General features: G+C 52.5%; 1 protein-coding gene across 1 annotated transcript in view; it reads right to left on the bottom strand.

Moving 5' to 3' along the window:
* Nucleotides 1–25: 25 nt before the first annotated feature.
* Bdkrb2 (bradykinin receptor B2) overlaps nt 26–19927 on the bottom strand; it is a 31507-nt gene continuing 11605 nt past the window's right edge. The window contains exons 2-3 of the mRNA XM_028882072.2: nt 6903–7009; nt 26–3617 (exon numbers count right to left, since the gene is read on the bottom strand). Coding sequence (XP_028737905.1) covers nt 2507–3617; nt 6903–6976 — 1185 coding nt within the window. The 5' untranslated portion in view covers nt 6977–7009 and the 3' untranslated portion in view covers nt 26–2506. The remainder of the gene's footprint in view (nt 3618–6902; nt 7010–19927) is intronic.

Genomic DNA, 19927 nt, shown 5'->3' with positions numbered 1-19927 from the left:
AAGTATGACACAGGGAAACACTATGCAAGATTCGTCTGTTTATTCCAATGTACAGAAGAGCATTCACGCGGCGCGCTCCCCGCTCATCGGCGCCCCAGCCACTTCCTCCGCACAAGCTCCCTGGGTCTTCCACAGGACAGACACCATTTCTCTTCAGGGTATCCACACAGAGCACTTTCCTCCTGCGGAGACCCAGGTGCAGACCTTCAGCCACCCTGTGGAGCCCAGGCAGAGGCGAGCTGTGGTCCTGGAGGCCACAGTCCACCAACATCTCCTCAGAGGACGGGGCCCTGCTTCTCATTTACAGTACGGGCATGGTTGGGTTCCACTCTAGCACAGAATCCGAGCATCCGCTTCGTATCTGTCACCCGTTTTCCTTTTCCGGCTGCAAGTGTTAGGTTTACTGGAGGAGGGCCAGGGAGTATGGGGTGGAAAAGGAATTTCCCAGAATTTTCGCTGTTAGGAAATTCAAACTCAGATTGGTCGGGATTCGAGGTTTATCCCGACCCCCACCCCGTTCCTCCGTAGGCGCTCCCTTGGCTCCAGCTAGCCAGAAACACCACCGACTTCTGCTCGCTCCCTGAGTCTCCACAGCTCCTGGGCTATTTGAGTGGCCAGGTCCTAAGTGGCTTGGTGTTGGAGACTGTGAGGTGTGTTCTTCATCTATCCCCAGGGGCTTGGAGTACCGTTAGTCACAGGGACCGGTCTGTAACCACACTGTTATAGTTCGAGTCTGAAATTTCCCCTGCCCTCGTCCGTGTTTTGAGTTCATATTCCCTGACTGCTGGCCCTATTTGGGGAAGCTATGGAACCTCTAGGAAGTCAGACCGTTGGTGAAAGTCACTAGGGGCACACCTTTGAAGGTCATATCCTGTCCCTGGTCTCAGTTGTGTCTCTGTGTACTGGTCCACGCCGATGTAAGATGTCTCTGTCACGTGCTCTGGTGACCACACTGCCCCTGCAACAGTGGACCGAAACCCTTTTGACACTGTGAGATGAAATAAACCTTTTCTCTCCCGCAAGCTGCTCCCGTCGGGTAATTTGTCACAGCTACAAGAAAAGTAACTGATATGGACACGTGGAAAAAGAAACACTCATGGAAGATTCTAGAGCTGGGAGTGTGGTGTCTGTCACCCAAGTCTCCGGCAGGGTCGCTGGGACAACTGTCACCACTGACAACAGGGCCCAGCCAAGGCCCTTGGAATAGGCTCTACTGGGGAACCCACTGGCCCTGAAGCCATCTGGGGTCAGAGTTCCCAGGCAGCTCAGCCCACCCCTGCCAACACTCATGAGGCAATCTGTGGCCAGGTAGGGAGTTGGGCCTGGAATCAATGCCCTGGGATAAGTGACCTAGGGTGGGTCAGCTGCCCTTTGGTGAGCCGCTCTCAAATAAACCAGTGATTGGCACCCCTTGGTCATTGAGACAGGGACCCTGTGAAGCAGCCTGATTTCCAAAGCTACAGGCTGTGAGCTGTGGCTTCCCTGGGCAGGTCCCATCAGAATTCCTTTTTCTCTGTCTCAGTGCCCTCTCCCGCCCTCCCCACGTGCCAAATGCCTATTGTGTGTGCATGGGGGTGGGGTACTGGGAGGGGAAGGCAGAAGCCAGTGAGGGCCTCAGATACCTGCAGGCATGTCCTGTGTTTTTAACATTGTTCCCCACAGGGTAGTTCCTGAGCCTCAGTGACTTTCTCTGTGCCAAGTGTCTCCACGTGATGTGTGCTCTGATGCCACGCAGTCACACGACACCTATCACTTTCCAAATCACCAGATACTCTCACATTGCAGCAGAGGAAGTGGGGGCCGGACCAGGCTGCTGTGCTGTCCGTTATCCGCCCCCCCCCCCCAGTTTCTCGTGTTCACACACCTTCCAGGGACTGCAGGTCCTGGACATCCTCCACTTACGTGAGGGTTCCTTTAAGACAGATTTCACTGTGGATCTCTTCCCTCTTGCCCACAGTGTCCCAATACTGTGCATTCAGCAAGTGCTCCATAAACACTGGGGTGGGGTGGGGTGGGGGTGTCTTTTTCACTGTCCACCTTGTCCATGGGTGAGAGGAGTGACGGGATCCCAGGCTTTGGGTCCTTACCAGGGACTCCTCAGAGCTAACCTTCAGAAGACCAAGAAATCATCAGACCATGAAACCCGGAAGCCAGTCAGCCGGGCCTCCTGCACATGTAGCCACAGGACTAGGGCTGGCAACAGTTTCCCTGGAGATCTGTCCTTCCCTTACCCACCGTGGGAAAGAGCTGCTGTCACCCCCATCCCTACCCCAGGACCCCTCCATTCACGGGGCCCCAGAGTGCCAGACAATAAGAATAATCCCACTGTACTCCAGGGTACCCACTCCTGACAGCATGCCTGTGTCATGAGACAGGTTAGAATCATCGGCCTGTTTCCTTGGGGCTGGCTAGGATGCTTTGAGCTCCTTCCTGAACCCAGGCTGAGTAGCCCGGGCCCCACCAGTCTTCACACATCTTGACAGGAGTCCTGCCTGGCGGCCTCTGTTCACTGTCTGTTCCCTGCCCAATCCTGCAGCTTGTGGATCTGGCGTTCCACCGAGATAGAGGTCCTCAGAGTCCCCAGGGAGTTCTCCATCTGGATGGGTTCTCCCATGCAGCCTCCCCTCCGGCACATTGCTTGGTACACCTCTCGGGACTTCTTCCGGAAGCGCTTGCCCACGATCACATACACCAGAGGGTTGAGGCAGCTGTTGCTGTAGGCCACGTAGGAGCTGATCTGTGTGATGACATCGACAACATGCTCGTCCCAGCATCCGGACAGCACTCCGAGACGCAGTAGCGTGTCCAGGAAGGTGCTGATCTGGAAAGGCACCCAACAGAGCACGAAGAGCCCCAGGACAGCCAGCACCAGCACAGTGGCTTTCCTTTCTGTCTGGATCTCCTTGAACTTCTTCATCTCGTTGTTCCTCAGCACTTGCATGATCCTCACTGTGCAGAATGTGATGATGCTCAGGGGCAGGAGGAAACCCACCAGGTTCAGCAGCACATTGGTGAACACCTCCCAGGTGCGGGATGGGTAGACGATGACGCAGGCGGTGACATTGTAGCCCTCTTCCCTGTAGTCCCTCATGGTCCTGAACACCAGCATGGGTGAACTCAGAAGCATCGTACAGCCCCAGATCACCAGGCTGTAGATTTTGGCCCAGCGCACACCGCGCATCCGGCCCATGGACATGGTCTTCACCAGTGCCAGGTAGCGGTCGATACTCACAAGCATCAGGAAGCAGATGCTGCTATAGAGGTTCATGTAGATCATGGTGTTCACCACACGGCACAGCACCTCTCCAAACAGCCAGTCGAAGTTATTGGCGATGGTGATGGCCCAGAAGGGCAGTCCGCAGGCCAGGATGAGGTCCGCAGCGGCCAGGTTGCCAAGGTAGATCTCCGCCACGGTGCAGCTGCTCTTGTGCAGACAGAACACACTGAGGACAAAGATGTTCTCCAGTGCGGCCAGCAGGAAGAGGACCCAGAGGAAGGGAGCCTGGATGGCATTGAGCCAGCTCCACCACTCGGTGTCGGGGCAACCGTTATCCTCTAAAAGGGTCCCGTTAAGAGAGGACCCCAGGACGTGTGTGGTGAGGTTGAACATTTCCGTGCTGAAAGAAAGGGGAGAAGAGACGGTTGCACCCTTAGGTCACAGAGGGGAGGGGAGAGGGAGGGAGAGGAAGAGGGGTGGGGAAGGGAGGAGTACAGAAGCCCAGGGGGACCAAAAGGTCTGTCCACTCAGCTAGTGGCTCCCCAGGGCAGTGAGAATATGGAAGGTAGCAGGACTCCAGTCCCTCTGTGGACAGCACATGGAACACTTGAGAGAGCCCTTTGCAAGGTCCTCTGCTCGTGGAACCAAAGAACATGGCATGCCTTGGTCTGAGCTCTGTGGGACTCCTTCCTTGGCTACACTAACAGTTGTGAGTCCCGTGCCTGGACCCCCCTGAAGTCTCCATGATCAGAGGATGTGCACACGACCTTCTCAAGCTTCTTGCCTAAGGGGCTGTCACCCCTCAGCCTCTCAACGCTGGGTCATGGATGAGCACTGAATTAGATTAGAACAGTGATGTCATGCCTGGTGGAGAGATTGCAGCATGGCCCCAAGACCACAGTGGTTTCCCTGAACAACCCGTGTCTTCCGGCAGAGGGAACATCTATGCCCGTGCCCACTGGCAGCAAGGCAGAGGTCAGCAGAGGTTGCATGAGAAGAGAGAGGGCAAGGCTTTGGACCTGGGTTCAAATTCTAGCTCCTTTATCAGTTAACTGTGTGTGTGACCTTGGACCGTTACTCAATGTCTCTGAACTCCTAACCAGTAAAATGGGAATAATGAAATAAACTTCTTAGGATTATAGTAGAGATCTCAAAAGTCCAAAGCACTGCGTTTGGTTCAACAAACATGAGTAATTATCTATTTCTGTCAACCTGTGAAAATTGAAATCAACGTCAAACTAGTACCACCATTTGCAAGTCCTTGATGACCCTTCACTGGCATTAACTCCTGGACTCCTTTCTCACTTTCAGGTGACACTAACACACTGTAAGGTAAATCCCTTCCCAGAAGTGTTTAGAGTGAGAGAATGTATCTCTGTGTTCAGCAAAGAGGCACTCGGCTTGGACAAATGTTAGGTTCCAGTCCTAGCTGTGTGGCCTTGGGTATGTTGCTTGACGTCTCTGGGCTTCCATTTCTCCTTCCTTAGACCAGTGTGCTATTCTCTTCCTGTGTGGCCTTGTATGGTGGTTGTAAGGTTCAAATCAAAGAGAGATTGTGAAGATGCATTAGAAAACCTAACGCACACCCGGGAGGCGAGTGTGATTGGCATGTTCCCTGTAGAATGGGTGCTGGGAGAGGCAGGGGCCCCCTTCCTAGAGGCCCATTGCTGGGCAGGTAAGAGGAGGCACTAGGCAGTATACCTGGCAAGGTTCTGTTCAACATCCTGGGATTTCCTGGGAAGAGCCCTTGGGTGTCTTCTGGGCTGGCGCCAAAGTAGAGCCAGGCTGAGACTCATGGGTGATACAGTTTTGACCCTGAGGTGTCTGGAGCCTCTGTAGCTCCCATGGGGATTAGGAGTCCCATGGCCACCTGCCTTGTTCCTAACAGCCATGGGCACCTGTGTGGTGAGTCTTAGGTAGGTGGTGATTTCAGGAGGGCACAGACCCAGCATTCCATCTTCATCACCATCACTAAGAGTCCTGGAGCTGGTCCCAAAGGAGTTTAAAAAGTCCTGAGGATGGGGAAGGGCAAAGCAGCCAATGGGAGAACCCATCTCATCCATTTTGAGGTCATGAAGTGAGGTTAGTATTTGGAAGGTGGTCCCAGAGATGTATGGGAGATGCCAGAGGTGAGACTGAATGACGGTCTCCATTGTTGCCCTGAGGATGTTATGGAGGGGCCAAGGGGGAAGATCTATGCTCTGGAAAGATGCCTTGCTACAGAAAAATTCTCTGATATAGCTCCCTCTGGGCAGCAGAGTCCAATTCTTCTTCCTGCTACGGGGGATGTCTTTCTGTATCCTGTGAATATGTGCTGCTCTGATTGGTTGATAAATAAAGCTGATTTGGCCTGTGGGAGGGCAGGATGGAGCTAGATGGAAAAATCCAAGAGAGACAGGAGGAGGAGAAGGGAGAGGCAGAGAGACACCATCCCACCATCCAGGGGCAGCATGTAATGGCACACAGGCAAAGCCACAGAACACACAGTGACATATAGATTAATAGAAACGGGCTGAGTTTAGTTATAAGAGCTAGCTAGCAAGAAACTTGAGCCATAGGCCCTGGCCATGCAATTCGTAATTGATATAAGCCTCTGTGTGTTTATTCGGGTCTGAGCGGCTACAGGACTGGGTGGGACACAGGAACACTTCAGCTACATCTTCCCATGGATGCGGTTGGACGTAATGCCTTGCACCTGACCTACAGTGGCAGTCACAGCCTGTGACCTTCAAAGTGAGGTCATTAAATGCATCACAGCACCTTCCTGGCCTCACAGGGTGCTGGCCACGGGAAACCAGACACCCTAGGGTGTGAACACTCGTAAACCCTCTGCAAGTGGAGCTGCCAACCCCGATCAGCCTGTGCTGTGTCTGCTCCCACGGCTCAGCCTCCTCCAACTGAGCCTAGGCATCACAAAGCAGAGAGAAGCCGCCACCTGCAGGCTGTCCTGCATCCTGAATAGGCAGCCTCTTTTGGAATCTCCCGGGTATCCTCATTCCAGCCCTTTGGCTCTATTTCTGTGGACACGGAGAGCCCATGTTCTTAGCAGCAGCTTGGGGGAGCCCTTTGCCCATCAGAGACTCAAGTCTACCATCTCAGCCATTCGGCATTCATTCGGTAGGCCAGCACTCCGAGAAAACCCAGGAGTTTTCTCAGAGTGCTGCCTGGCCAGTGAGCATTGAGAATTATGGGGACAACTCTCAGTGGCCTGCTGAGGTGGACATCTCTGCTGCACCTGCCATAGGATGGACAGGTTAGGGCCCTCTGCTGTTCTGCCAGCACTGGTCCATCAGGGTGGAGCCCTGTCTCCTGGCTCTGCTCTGGCTCAGTTTCCCCCAAGGCTTCCCTTAGATGTCTTCCAGCAGATGTCAATCCCATGGTGACCCTGTCTTCACAACTGGAACTTCTCTGATCTGTTGGGTACTGATGCCAAAGTTTGGTTCTTTTACCTTCTTTTCCAAGTTCATGTTTTAGACAGCTCACCTATGATGATGTGTCCTCATGCCCCCTCCTAGTCCCACAATAGGCCACTCCTGCTGCTCCTGACAGGTCCATGTGGACTAAGATGAAAGCTTTGCTCTTCATGCCTAATGTGAAATGCCCCTTCAGCCATGATCCAGGACAGGATGCAGGCCTCCTGGAGCCCTAGAGTGACCCATAGTCAACTGAAGATCCCCTAACTCACCCAAAAGAGGCTGTGGTGGGCATGGGGTCGTCATGAACAGTTAGGAGCATGGGTAGCTTCCAAGAAGAGTGCATTTGGTCTCAGGACAGAGAGGGCTGAGGCTCTACCTGGGGAAGCAGAGAAGAAAACATCATTAGCTGTGATGATCAAAACACACATATCTGGGCTGCAGAGACGGCTCAAGTGGTTAAGAGCACTGACTGCTCTTACAGAGGACCCGGGTTCAATTCCCAGCGCTCACATGGTAGCTCACAACTGCCTGTCACTTCAGTTCCAGGGGATCCAACACCCTATTCTGGCCCCCAAGACAGCAGACACACAAGAAGTACATAGATTCACACATACAAAAATAACTGGAAGAAAAACCCCACATCATTCATAAGAATGTAAGATAGAGTCCAGGGCCTTTTCTGGACATACAAATGCTTACCCCATGCTGAGAGCAGGCACACAGGGTGAGGTGAGTACAGGTGTGGGATCTACATTCAGGAAACTTACAGGCTGTGGAGAAGGGGGGGGGGGGAGGATGCCACTCAAATAGTCACCAATACTTGCCAACCAGCATCAAATACGGTTTGGCTGTGTCCCCAGAGGTCTCATGTGAGGAGCTTGGTGCCCATAATAGATGACATTACACGTTCAGTCTGAACTGACCCCTAAAAGGCTTGTGTTTTGAACACTTGGTCCCAAGGGATGGAGCCGTTTTGGCACTCCATGAAACCTTTAGGGGGTGGGGATTGTCTGGCAGAGATGGGTCAGGGGCAGGCCTCTTTTTTTTTTTTTTTTTTTTTTGGTTTTTCAAGACAGGGTTTCTCTGTGTAGCTTTGCGCCTTTCCTGGAACTCACCCTGTAGCCCAGGCTGGCCTCGAACTCACAGAGATCCGCCTGCCTCTGCCTCCCGAGTGCTGGGATTAAAGGCGTGCGCCACCACCGCCCAGCTGGGGCAGGCCTCTTGAAGGTTGTATAACCCCTGGTTCTGAGTCACTCTCTGCTTCCTGTCTCCTACGGTGTGAGGAGCCTTGTCACGTGCCCCCTCTGCCACGAACTCTGCCACGCCTTCGCGGCCATCACAGACTGTGAGTCCAAACAGACCCCTCCTTCATTCAGTTTTGTTTCTGTCAGGTGTTTTAGCCCATCAGGCCGGCACACTCTGTCCAGGACTCCGTGTGACAGAGCAATCCTGCCTGGGAGGTGTGTAGGAAGCTGGGGTGCATGCATTTATTTGTGGTGTGTGCGTGCATGAGTACGGGTGTACCTCACACAAGTCCCACTCAGCGGTCAGCGGCTCCTAAGCTAGAAGGTTCTGGACACAGCCTCCAGTTTGAGAAGCCAGTGTCCCTGTTTGGCAGTGGGGGACGAGACCAATGTAGATGATGGGGGGGGGGAGGAAATGTACGGAAGGCACCCAGATGATGCTGGATGAGGCTTACTGGAACCTTCCAAAGCCAAGGCCAGGATTAGGAACTCACAAGGGCTCACTTCTGCTTCCCCAAGGAGTGGAGATTGAGAAAGAGAAGAAATACCCCATAGCCAGCCTTTCAGAGAGACCCTTCCAGGCCTCTAGGGGAAAATCCAGCTGTGTGTCTGATGCTGTGTGTTTGAAGCATTAGTTTAAGGACATATTAAGAATTATTGGGGCCGGGTGGTGGTGGTGGTGGCGGCGGCGGCGGCGGCGGCGGCGGCGCTCGCCTTTAATCCCAGCACTCAGGAGGCAGAGCCAGGGGGATCTCTGTGAGTTCAAGGCCAGCCTGGTCTACAGAGTGAGATCCAGGACAGGCACCATAACAACACAGAGAAACCCTGTCTCGAAAAACCAAAAGAAAAAAACTTATTGGGGCAGGAGGGGACGGGATTTCTGTTAATCACAGGCTGGCTATCCAGGAGAAGGCCAGAGACCCTTCTGTGCAGGGGCCGGTGATCCTGTGGCCGGGTGAAGTTTATCTGGACAGTGACAGTCCTTGGGCTCCATGGCCTGAAGTGTCCAGTGCCCTCAGTGACTTCATCGTAAGTATCTGGGCAATGTGGCCCAGACAGCCTCTGTTATCAAGATAAAAGCAAAGTGTGTCTCCCCTCTTTACCCCACATGTGGTCACCAGGTGCTCTGCTGCCCAGGGGACTTGGCAACTAAAGGCCTGCTACTGTCGACCTGGACGCTTCCTGGCCGGGACTCTAGTGTGGGTTCTGCTGGGTCCTGCTCCAGACCGCCTCCCATTTTCCGCTGCCTTGGGCATAGCAGTCCCCGTGGGTCCACCCGTTGGGCTCTGCCACCTGGCTTCCCCGTGGGTCTGGCCAGGGGTACAATTAGGAGATGGAGGAAGTGGAGATTGGCACTCCAGCTCCCTACCTTAGAGGCCCTTAGGGCCCAGAGTCCCCAGCTTTCCACCAAGAGCACCAGTGTCTGAAGGGGAAGAGCAGGGGTGTGGGCAGCCAGGTACCATCCCTCACATGACCCTACATGCTGTCTACACTTCTGCATGTGGACCCTTGGGTCAACCACCCCCCCCTCCTTTCTTTGGTTTTTCGAGACAGGGTTTCTTCTGTGTAGTTTTGGTGCCTGTCCTGGATCTCACTCTGTAGACCAGCTGGCCTCGAACTCACAGAGATCCACCTGACACTGCCTCCCGAGTGCTAGGATTAAAGGTGTGCGCCACCACCGCCTGGCCTGGGTCAACTTCTCATATATCACTCATCCCAAATGTACCCTCAAGCTCCTCCTGGGGTCCTGACAAACACAGTTTGGGACAGAAAGCTCAGCTACAAAGAGAATGTTTACAAAAGAATAAGGGTGGGACTTGGTGCTCATGACAGTGATGTGCTCTGAGTGTGTGCGCATGTGCAGGGAAGCAGGAGGGGGGCCCTGCCCGCTCCCAGATGTTGGTTCTCAGAGATGGGATGCCTCCGCTGACTCCTACAGATGCTGGAGGTGGGGGGCTTCCAACATTCCAACTCACTTGCACACTCAGTGTGGGCGTCTTCTTCTGGAAAACTTCCTTTGTGTCTGCTTGCTTCATTCACTCTCGGCAAATTCGTCTGCTCTGTGGCGGCCGCGGGCTGTCACTCATGGCACTGCCCAGCTTTTGTGGGTTTCAGACACAGACTGAAAACCAGAGGCTCCCTGGGAATCCTCCAGGCCTCTAGCACCAGATTGGGACTGTTGGGGAACCGGTCTTGTAGACTGAGCAGAGCTGGGTTCTCAGCCTCTCCAAAATGAAGGCAGTCGTTGTTGGACTATCCAGACCATATAATGTAAGCAATCTAATAAACATCCTTTTAATATGCATTTGCTCTAGCTGTTCTCTCTGGAGAATCCTGATCAACACAGACAAACATCGTCCATGGGGCTGGTATTTTTCTTAGCTGTATCATGGTAGTTAGCATCATAGCCCCTCCCTCCAAGGCACTTTGAGGGGGGTGGTGGTGGGGTGGACAGGGGAATGGGGGCATTGGGGGGGACATGAGTCAGTGCCAATCAAGAGCCTGCTTTTGGCCAGTAATTTGCCTTCCTGATTACCACCAGGGGGCGCCCTGTTTTAGCGTGTGTGTGTGTGTGTGTGTGTGTGTGTGTGTGTGTGTGTTCAGGGAGGGGCCCTTCCACCCAGCCTGCTCTCCTGCTCACAACTCAGGTTCTGACCCTGATTTTATATATGGATGGACATTGATTTCACAGGTGCGGAAGGAGATGCCCAGCCTGCTGCTCCCTGGAAACCTTCCAGACTGTTCTGTCTGTGTTCTATGGCGTGGCTCTCTTATACTTCATCATCTCAACAAAAACTGTACATGCACACATGTGTGTGTGCATGTGTACCCATGTGCATCTCTGTCTGTGTGCAAAGTGTACCTGGGTGCCCACTCCATATGTTTATTCCCGGGGAGGCCCCTGCCCCTTTGATCTTCCCACTCTCTGCTTGCCATGTCTCGGCCTCTTGAACAACATCAGTGAGCCATTAAACAAAACGCCTCACACCGCCCAGGCCAGAGCCAGGGAGGACCAGGTCTCCCGAGTCCCTTCCCTGACTCCTCCCAGGATATGAATTTCCTCTAGTGTCTGCTTTGCATGGTTACTGCTTCGGGACGCTGTTTATAGACCATCACTAGGTAAACCTCCGGCCAAGGCACAGATGGGGCTGGGGTGGGGGAAACCTCATAACCTGCATCAGCCCCAGCAGCAAGGTGCTGCCCTGAGCGTGGGTTTCCAGGGAGCCCTTTCCCTTAAAGGAAGAAGATAACAGGGTGTGGGTGGGGGTGGACAGCGGGCACTCCAGCCTCAGAACTCCTAAAGCGTCAACTCAGAAAACCAGGTCCAACACTGGACGTGTGTGTGTGTGGTCCCTCCCAGCATCTGGACACTTCTGGTTTTGGAACGTTCTGGAAATAGCACTAAAGGACAGAGGGGCCCCTGAGAAGCAGAGCCTCTTGCTGCAGGGCGGGGGCTGGGGGGTGGGGCAAGGGGAACTTGCCTGAGTGCTTGCCTAGGACCTCAGAGGGCCCATTCCATTCTTTGTCTTTTCTTGCTCACTGTGGCTGGCTGATCCTGTTTAGAATGTTATTTCCTTTCCCCACACTGAATCTCCCCACAGTTTTGATGGATCTGCAGTGTAATCCCATCACTCTAGCCCTTGGAAGTAAAAATGCCATCCACACGGTCAGCCCTCTCAAGGGGCTGCCCTGTTCTGCGGCGGGTCTCATAGACACCTTGAGACACACGCCCTGCCTTTTAAGCTGTTCCTCTGCTCCAGTCCCCTTCTGTTGAATGTGGCCTGTGCTGCTCCAGCCTCTTCATTCAGCCCCGGCTCCGACATTTCCTATGCTCTGCCCGAAGCTTCACACCTCTGCCTGCTGCCCACACTCCTGTGCTCACACTCCTGCTGCTCCACACTCCTGTGCTCACACTCCTGTGCTCACACTCCTGTGCTCACACTCCTGTGCTCACACTCCTGTGCTCACACTCCTGATGCCCACACTGCTGTGCTCACACTCCTGAGGCTCACACTCCTGTGCTCACACTCCTGCTGCCCACACTCCTGTGCTCACACTCCTGAGTGCTCACACTCCTGTGCTCACACTCCTGAGGCTCACACTCCTGTGCTCACACTCCTGTGCTCACACTCCTGTGCTCACACTCCTGCCCCCCCCCCCCCCCCCCCCCCCCCCCCCCCCCCCCCCCCCCCCCCCTGCCCACACTCCTGTGCTCACACTCCTGAGGCTCACACTCCTGTGCCCCCCACACTCTGTGCCCACTCCTGTGCTCACACTCTTGTGCTCACACTTCTGATAACCACACTGCTGTGCTCACACTTCTGATGCCCACACTCCTGTGCTCACACTCCTAATGCCCACACTGCTGTGCTCACACTCCTGATGCCCACACTGCTGTGCTCACACTTCTGTGCCACCTGTGCTCACACTGCTGTGCTCACACTCCTGTGCTCACACTGCTGTGCTCACACTCCTGATGCCCACACTCCTGTGCTCACACTTCTGTGCTCACACTCCTGTGCTCACATTCCTGTGCTCACACTCCTGTGCTCACACTTCTGTGCTCACACTCCTGTGCTCACATTCCTGTGCTCACACTCCTGCTGCTCACACTCCTGATGCCCACATTCCTGTGCTCACACTCCTGTGCTCACACTCCTGATGCCCACACTCCTGTGCTCACACTCCTGTGCTCACACTCTGCTGCCCCGCTGCCTGCTGGCCATACCTCTCTGCCTGCTTCTGGCACACCTACGGTCCAGTTGCTGCCCCTTCCTCCCAGGAGGCTTTCTTCAAATGCTTTGCCATGGTCATTCCTGTGGGACAACCTAACTGGGCTGCTGTTCCCTGTCCCTCAGTGCTGGCCTATGTATTATGATGGTGGCTCTTTGTAGAGATTAAAATCCATATGCCCCAACTTTCCACCCGTGTGTAATTCAGGATACCTATGGATGTGTTGCGACACATGTAGATGACAATGATATGTTGAGGTGTTGAAGGACTGGATAAGCCTGTGCCTTGGATCATCTGCGTGGACTTGATCTCACCGGAAGGAGGGTATTTGGAGCAGACCCCAGGTTCACAGAAGATGAAGAAACACTGGTTAGGTTTGGTGGCTTCAGTCCAGGTCCAAGACTTAGGGTTGACCGTTCCCTAGGTGTCAGGGCACCCAGCCTCTCTCCAGGCCCACCAGCCGACTCCTTGTAATAAACCCTATGATTTGAATCTCCCATTGGTTTCGTTTCTCGGGCAAAACTCCAGCATTAGAGTGTTTGGGTAGCCTGGTCTCTCGCTCCTGCCTTAGCCATTTCTTCTAATTGCCGTGTGGTTGGTTCCTCTCGCTTCCTCTGCCAAGTGCCTAACCTGTGGCTGGTACTCTGCCGCATTGCCTAGTTGACGGGCAGTGGGCCGGTGACGCGCACTTCTCAAGCAGATATCTCGGCAGAATGGAGCAAAAGGCAACAGCCGTGTACCTCCACTACATCCTCACTCCCCTGGAGACTGAGACCCTCTAACCCCAGACGGACATGTAGAGACATCGAAGTCATCATTCCAAGTAGTTCAAGCTCACACCCAATCAGCGGCAGGCTTTAAACCCAGGGCTGAGCAAGTCTGCACGTTGACTCTTTCTCTGGCCCTAGAGAGGCTCTCACCCAGTCTCTTGGTGTAGGCTGCATCCCAAGGAAGAGCTGAGAGATGTGAGCTCACAGCCTAACTGTCTATGGGGAAGCTTCTCCACAGAGAAGTGCTGTATGTGTGACTGCCCACGCCTCGCTGGCCCTCTGTCTGCTCAGACTCAGGCTCTGATGGGGCTCTCCGGGGGACCTTCAATGCAGGAAAGAACAGACGCCTCCAACCTGTCCCTGGGGTTATCTAACTGCTCCGATGACTCCATAATATGGGGTTCTTGCATAACAATGTTCCCACCCTGGACTCTGTCTTGCTACCTATTTTTTTTAAAGATTTATTTATTTATTTATTTATTTATTTATTTATTTATTTATTAGGGATACAGCATTCTGTCTACATGCATGCTTGCAGGCTAGAAGAGGGTACCAGATCTCATTATGGATGGTTGTGAGCCACCATGTGGTTGCTAGGAACCGAACTCAGCACCTCTGGAAGAACAGCGAGTGCTCTTAACCTCTGAGCCATCTCTCCAGCCCCCATTGCTACCTATTTTTAAAATGGGGCTTGAGCAGAGTTTGACAATTAAGCCAAGAAGAGTGGCCACTGTGTGTGTGTGTGTGTGTGTGTGTGTGTGTGCCTGTGCATTATATGTGTGTACAGTGTCTGTAGGTATAGTGTGTGTGTGTTTGTATGTAGTGTGTGTAAATAATATGTGTGTATATGTCTACATAGTGTGTGTATGTATACATTGTTGTTTATGTATATGTACATTGTGTGCGTGTGTGTGTGTGTGTGTGTGTGTGTGTGTGTGCACGTGTGTGCTAGTGCTCATATGTCTTCCAGTGAAGGCTGAGCACTAACTAGATGTGTTCTGGGAGAATGTCCTGTTGTGTTATGAACTTCTCTGTCACTGTCGTGTGTGCTCAGGAATGTGACTGAACAGGGCCAAGTAAGTACCCAGAGCTGCCCTAGGGATTTCATCACTGGGACCCACAGCCAATCCAAGGCTGGCTCCAACACCCACTAGCTGTAGATAATCTTGGATCAGCAGCCTCAGTTTCTGTAGCTGCTGGGCCGGGATACTAATGTCATCCCCTTGGGGAGGTTGTGGGGGTTGCTAACAATGGCAAGACACACTTTAACTGTTCCAGGCACACAGCATTTCCTTCCTGCTAACAGCAGGCTTCAGCAAGCAGTTCTGTTAGAGGTGTGAGCTCTGGTGCCGAGGGAGAAAATGCCCAGGCTTTCCTGTTCCTTCTCTTTAGCAGGGGAGGAAACCGAGGCCCCCTCACTTCCCCCACTAACCTGAACACATCAGCTTGGAACTGGAACCAAGACTGCCTGTCTAAAACTGGGGCAGCCAGAGGCGCTGTGGGGCTGGGCCAGGGTGGAGGTGTCCCCACTCCCCACCCCCACCCCACCCTGCCGCCCCAGTCACCCTGGGAACGTTCCTTCAGGTGTCCTGGTAACTGAAGGCCCTAGCTTGATGAAGTCCTGAGGTATTTGAGCGGGAAGGTTCTCACGCGGCATTTCAGAGAAGAACTTGAGGCCCAGAGGGGAAAAGTATTCTCCCAGGACACACCCAGTTAGCTGAACTTCACCTTGAATCCCGGACCTCGAAATCCCAACCCCAGCCCCTCATTCTTTTTATTGTCCCACGGCTGCTGCATCCTGAGGTGGACGGCCACGACGTGCGCGGCCAGTGTCACAACTGGAGTTAGTGCCGCCTCCCCCCATACCGTGGGCACGCACGGGATGTTGGGAGCACAAGCCTTTTGTGAAGGTAAAGGGTACAAACATAGCCTTCCCACGCCCCTGAAGGCCCCAGGCTTCCTGTCCTGAACAGTGAAATAATCACTGGTCACAAGCGATATAAATCTTTTCCAGAGAACAAAACCACAAACCGCATTAGAGAGGGAGGCTACGTGCCCGTCCAGACTGGAACACATGCGCCTGCGACGCAGTTCCCCAGGGTGGCGGACAAGGTAGGAGCACGTGGGGCCTGCAGGATAACTGTGACCCTGCAGCCTCCCCAGCTGCCCTGAGGGAGGGTCTGCGATAGCGTCCGTCCATTGTCTGGAGACTTGAGAGAGCATGGTGGGTCACAGGCTTCTTTCTGCCAGGGTGGCCACTGCCCCAGCTTTTCCACCACTGCCAAGTGTGTGTGCCGTGACCAGCTTGCCACGCAGCCAGGTTTGCCAAACAAGAAGGAAGAAGGTGGACTGAGCGGGGAACCCGAGCTAGCCAGACAAAACAATCCCATGTCACGAATCAGTTCTGGCAAACAGGAGGGGAAGAGCCCATTGAGTTTGAGGCAGGAGGATCTCAAGTCTTGTCCCTTCCTGTATACGCACTATAACATCCAGGGTCATGAGCTTCCCAGGATGTGCCTTTGGCTATGAAGGGACTTAGCCCTTGGCACTTTCCCTTCATGGGTTGGTGTCCAACTACATGGGGCTGGCCTTCTTCTATCCAAACATCTGTGCTTATTGTGTTTGCCATGCTCAAGGTGAGAGTCTGTGATGAAGACACAGTGAGCAGGACTAAAAGAATTAAGATATCTAGCAACAGCCTCGTGCCACCTTTCAGAAGTTTTATCTGAGGGTCATCTCCTCCGAGAAGCCTTTCCTGATTTCTCTGCCAGGAGACAACCCTCCTTGTCTGTCTGGGACATTAGAGCCAAAAAAAAAAAAAAAATGAAGGAGGTTGTTTGGTGTTGAGCCCTGGAGACCAGGTGTGTCTTTGGGTAAAAGCTGTTGTCTATGGACCTTCTTTTTCTCATCAGGAGATACAGGTTACAGGTGACTCTGGAGATGTCTTCCCCTTGTCTCCCCCTCCCACTAAAAAAAAAAAAAAAAGAAGAGGAAGCAGTGAGCTCTCCGTCCCAAGAAGCATGCAAGCAGAGGCCATGGAATCTGCTCACTGAGTTCTTCAGAAGCACACCTTCATTGACACCCAAAGGTGGACTGAGCCCATCTTAGTCAGCTCCCTTCACTGGGCATGGTTCAGAAGCATTGGCTCCTTGCTTCCCTGCCCGGCTTTCCCAACCTCAGAGGACCCATTCAGGCCTGCTCAAAGTCCTGCCAATGATGGAGCATCCCCTTAGTCACATGACCTCTGTCTGATGGAAGAGGAGCCCTTCAGAGAAGGGAGTCACCCTTCAGAATTCCAGTGCTCTGGGTTTGGCCAGCTCTTCCTGGAAGGTATGGGAGGCGGGCAGGCTTCTAAGTGCCTCAGAGCAGGGAGCCCAGAGAGATGCAGGAAAGACTGGAAAAGGCCAGTCTGGAAATTGTTTCTCATCAGGCCTGGACTCTAGAGAAACCCAGGAGCAGCATCTTGATTCTGTCTGGACAAACTGGGACAAATGGCCCTCTTCTTGGTGAAATGGACTGGCGTCTTTGAATACGGGGCCGTCAGGACAGGTGAAAATGTGCCCCGAGGGCCACACGTGGCCATGTATTTTCTTTCCATGTTTCTGAGCGTGGTGACAGATAAACCTCTGCATGTAGGCATGATTCCTATCAGCCCTGTTTTACAGATAGGTAAACTGAGGCACAGCTAGCAGATAAGAGGTGAGATTTAAATGCTGGAACCCAGGTTGTGGAAACTTTGAACTGATACATAACAGACAGACCAGATAAGACACTGTCCCTAGACTTCAATGGTTTCCAGCTCACAGCCTGTCCCCTTCTAAGCAGCCTGGAGCCCCGCCCCCTATAGTATGCAAATCCCAAGCAGGTATCATTTACTTTGTCACCATCTCAGTCTGGGTCTGCTACTGATCTGTCTCACAATCAGTCTGCAAAGATAAGGAAATGTACCTTTAAAAAAATTTTTTTAAGTTAAAAATTCCTTAATTTTTTTAATTCCTGGTACCACAATTTGCAGGGCAATATACCCGATGAATGAAAAGAAAAGGAGAAGGCTACAGTAGATAAAGGTTTTGAAAACCTTCCGCTACCGTATCACCACAGATCCATAGCCACCACCACCACAGGCACCGCCCAAGCTTCCATTGTTGTGGTCTACTATAATTTCCAAGATCATTACAGTTCCCACCACCATCACAGTTACCTCCACCCACGCTTCCTCCTTCATTGTAACCACTGTAGCCTCTTCCCTCACCACCATATCCACCACCGTGGTCTCCACATCCTGGTCCACTGCCGTCATAGCCTCCTCTACTGCTGTAACCAAGACCACCACCCCAGTCTCCACTGTCACCTCCAAATCCATTATATCCACCATCACCACTTCCGTAACCACCTCTGCTACCGCCACCTCCACCACCATGGCTTCCTTTCCCACCGAAGTTTCCACCATGGCCCAAATGATCCCTACCACCTCCAAGGTTGCCTCTACAACCCATAAAATTGCCAGATCCACCTCCCTGGCCTCTCTGTGATCCAGCAGGCTGCACCTCTTGTTTAGAAAAGGTCCTTCTCGCCAGCTGACGGTGCACGCCTTTAATCCCAACATTCGGGAGGAAGAGACAGGAAGATCTCTGAGTTCAAGACCAAGCCTGGTCTACAGAGTAAGTTCCAAGACAGCCAGAGCTACACAGAGAAACTCTGTCTCAAAACAAACAAACAAACAAACAAACAAACAAATGAAATGAAACAACAAAACAAAAACAAAAGAAAGAAAAGCAAGGGTCCTTCTCACTTGACGATTATGCCCATCGACAGTGTGGTACTTCTGAACAACAATTTTATCAACTGTGTCTTTATCACCAACAGGTACAAAAGCAAATCCTCCTTTTCCCACTCTGCCTGTCCTCTATAACTTCTATGGTTTCAATCTTGCCATATTTTTCAAAGCAGTCCCTCAGATTCTGTTCTTCTGTGTCCTCTTTACTATCACTGTGATGGCTGTTCTCTTATTGATTTATTATTTACTTTCTGAGACAGGGTGTTTCTCTGTGTCACAGCCCTGGCTGTCCTGGAACTCACCTTATAGACCAGGCTGGCCTTGAACTCACTGAGATCCACCTGCCTTTGACTCCCAAGGGCTGGGATCAAAGGTGTGGGCCACCACCGCCCGGCTATGATGGTTTTTCTTGGTTGTCAATTTGAGTACAGCTGGAATGGACTACAGTCCAAAATTGAGGGCACACCAGTGAGGTATTTCTGCTTAACTTGAAGTAGGAAGACACACACCTTAATCTGGGTCTTGGGGAGGGAAGACATATCTTTAATCTGGGCCACACTTTCTGCTGGAAGCCTGTATAAGGACATTAAAGAAGGAAGGGATTTTTTTTTTTTGTTTTTTTTTTTTTCCGAGACAGGGTTTCCCTGTGTAGTTTTGGTGCCTGTCCTGGAGCTTGCTCTGTAGACCAGGCTGGCCTTGAACTCACAGAGATCCGCCTGGCTCTGCCTCCTGAGTGCTGGGATTAAAGGCATGTATCACTACCACCTGGCTGGAAGGAAGCTTTTGCCCTTTGCCTGCTTGCCCTCACCTTGATAGACATCTATTCCTTCACTGGCGTTAGAGCCTACTTCTTCAGGATTCCAGTGTCTACTGAAGACCAGCTGAGACATCCAGCCTAGTGAACTGAGAAACTGCTGGGTTCTTGGATTTTCTGTTCACAGGCAGCCATCGTTGGGTTCACTGGACTACAGCCTGTAAGTCACTCTGATAAATCCCCTTTACATATGTATTCATTCTATAAGTTCTGTTACTCTAGAGAACCCTGATTCGCCAGGCGGTGGTGGTGCACGCCTTTAATCCCAGCACTCGGGAGGCAGAGGCAGAGGCAGATCTCTGTGAGTTCGAGGCCAGCCTGGGCTACCAAGTGAGTTCCAGGAAAGGCGCAAAGCTACACAGAGAAACCCTGTCTCGAAAAACAAAAACAAAACAAAAAAAGAACGCTGACTCATACAACCACCAACAAGGATTGTCTTCACTGTTAAGTGAGCACCGGGCTTTACAGAATCCTTTCTAGAAACAGCTGTTTCTTGGTTCCACCACATGCCCATCAACCTTGAGTGACTGAGCACACATGGCAGCATGCGCACCTACTTCAACACAAGAGTAGGTCACAACCAAAGCCCCGGGAACGTTTTGTCTGGAGCTCTCTCATTACCACAAGTCAGTGGCTCTCAACCCTCCTAATGCTGGGACCCTTTAACACACTTCCTCATATCGTGGTGACCCCCAACCATAAAATTATTTTCCTTGCTACTTCATAGCTATAATTCTGTCCTTAAAGACTCCTCAAGTGCGCCCTCGCTGTCTCTCTCTGTCTGTATCTGTCCATCTGTCTCTCTCTCTCTCATATGTATAGACAGGAGGGCAACTTCAGCTGTTTTCCTTAGATAATATCTACCTTTTTTTTTTCTGGGACAGTCTCCCACGGATCTCTAATCTTAGGCTAGGCTGGCTAACCAGCTAGCCCCAGGGATCCACCTGCCCCTGCT

The sequence above is a fragment of the Peromyscus leucopus genome, chromosome 14, assembly GCF_004664715.2.
Source record: "Peromyscus leucopus breed LL Stock chromosome 14, UCI_PerLeu_2.1, whole genome shotgun sequence".
NCBI classification, from domain to species: Eukaryota; Metazoa; Chordata; class Mammalia; order Rodentia; family Cricetidae; genus Peromyscus; species Peromyscus leucopus.
The sequence above is the reverse complement of the archived record's forward strand: the minus strand, read 5'-3'. Positions and strand labels throughout refer to the sequence as shown.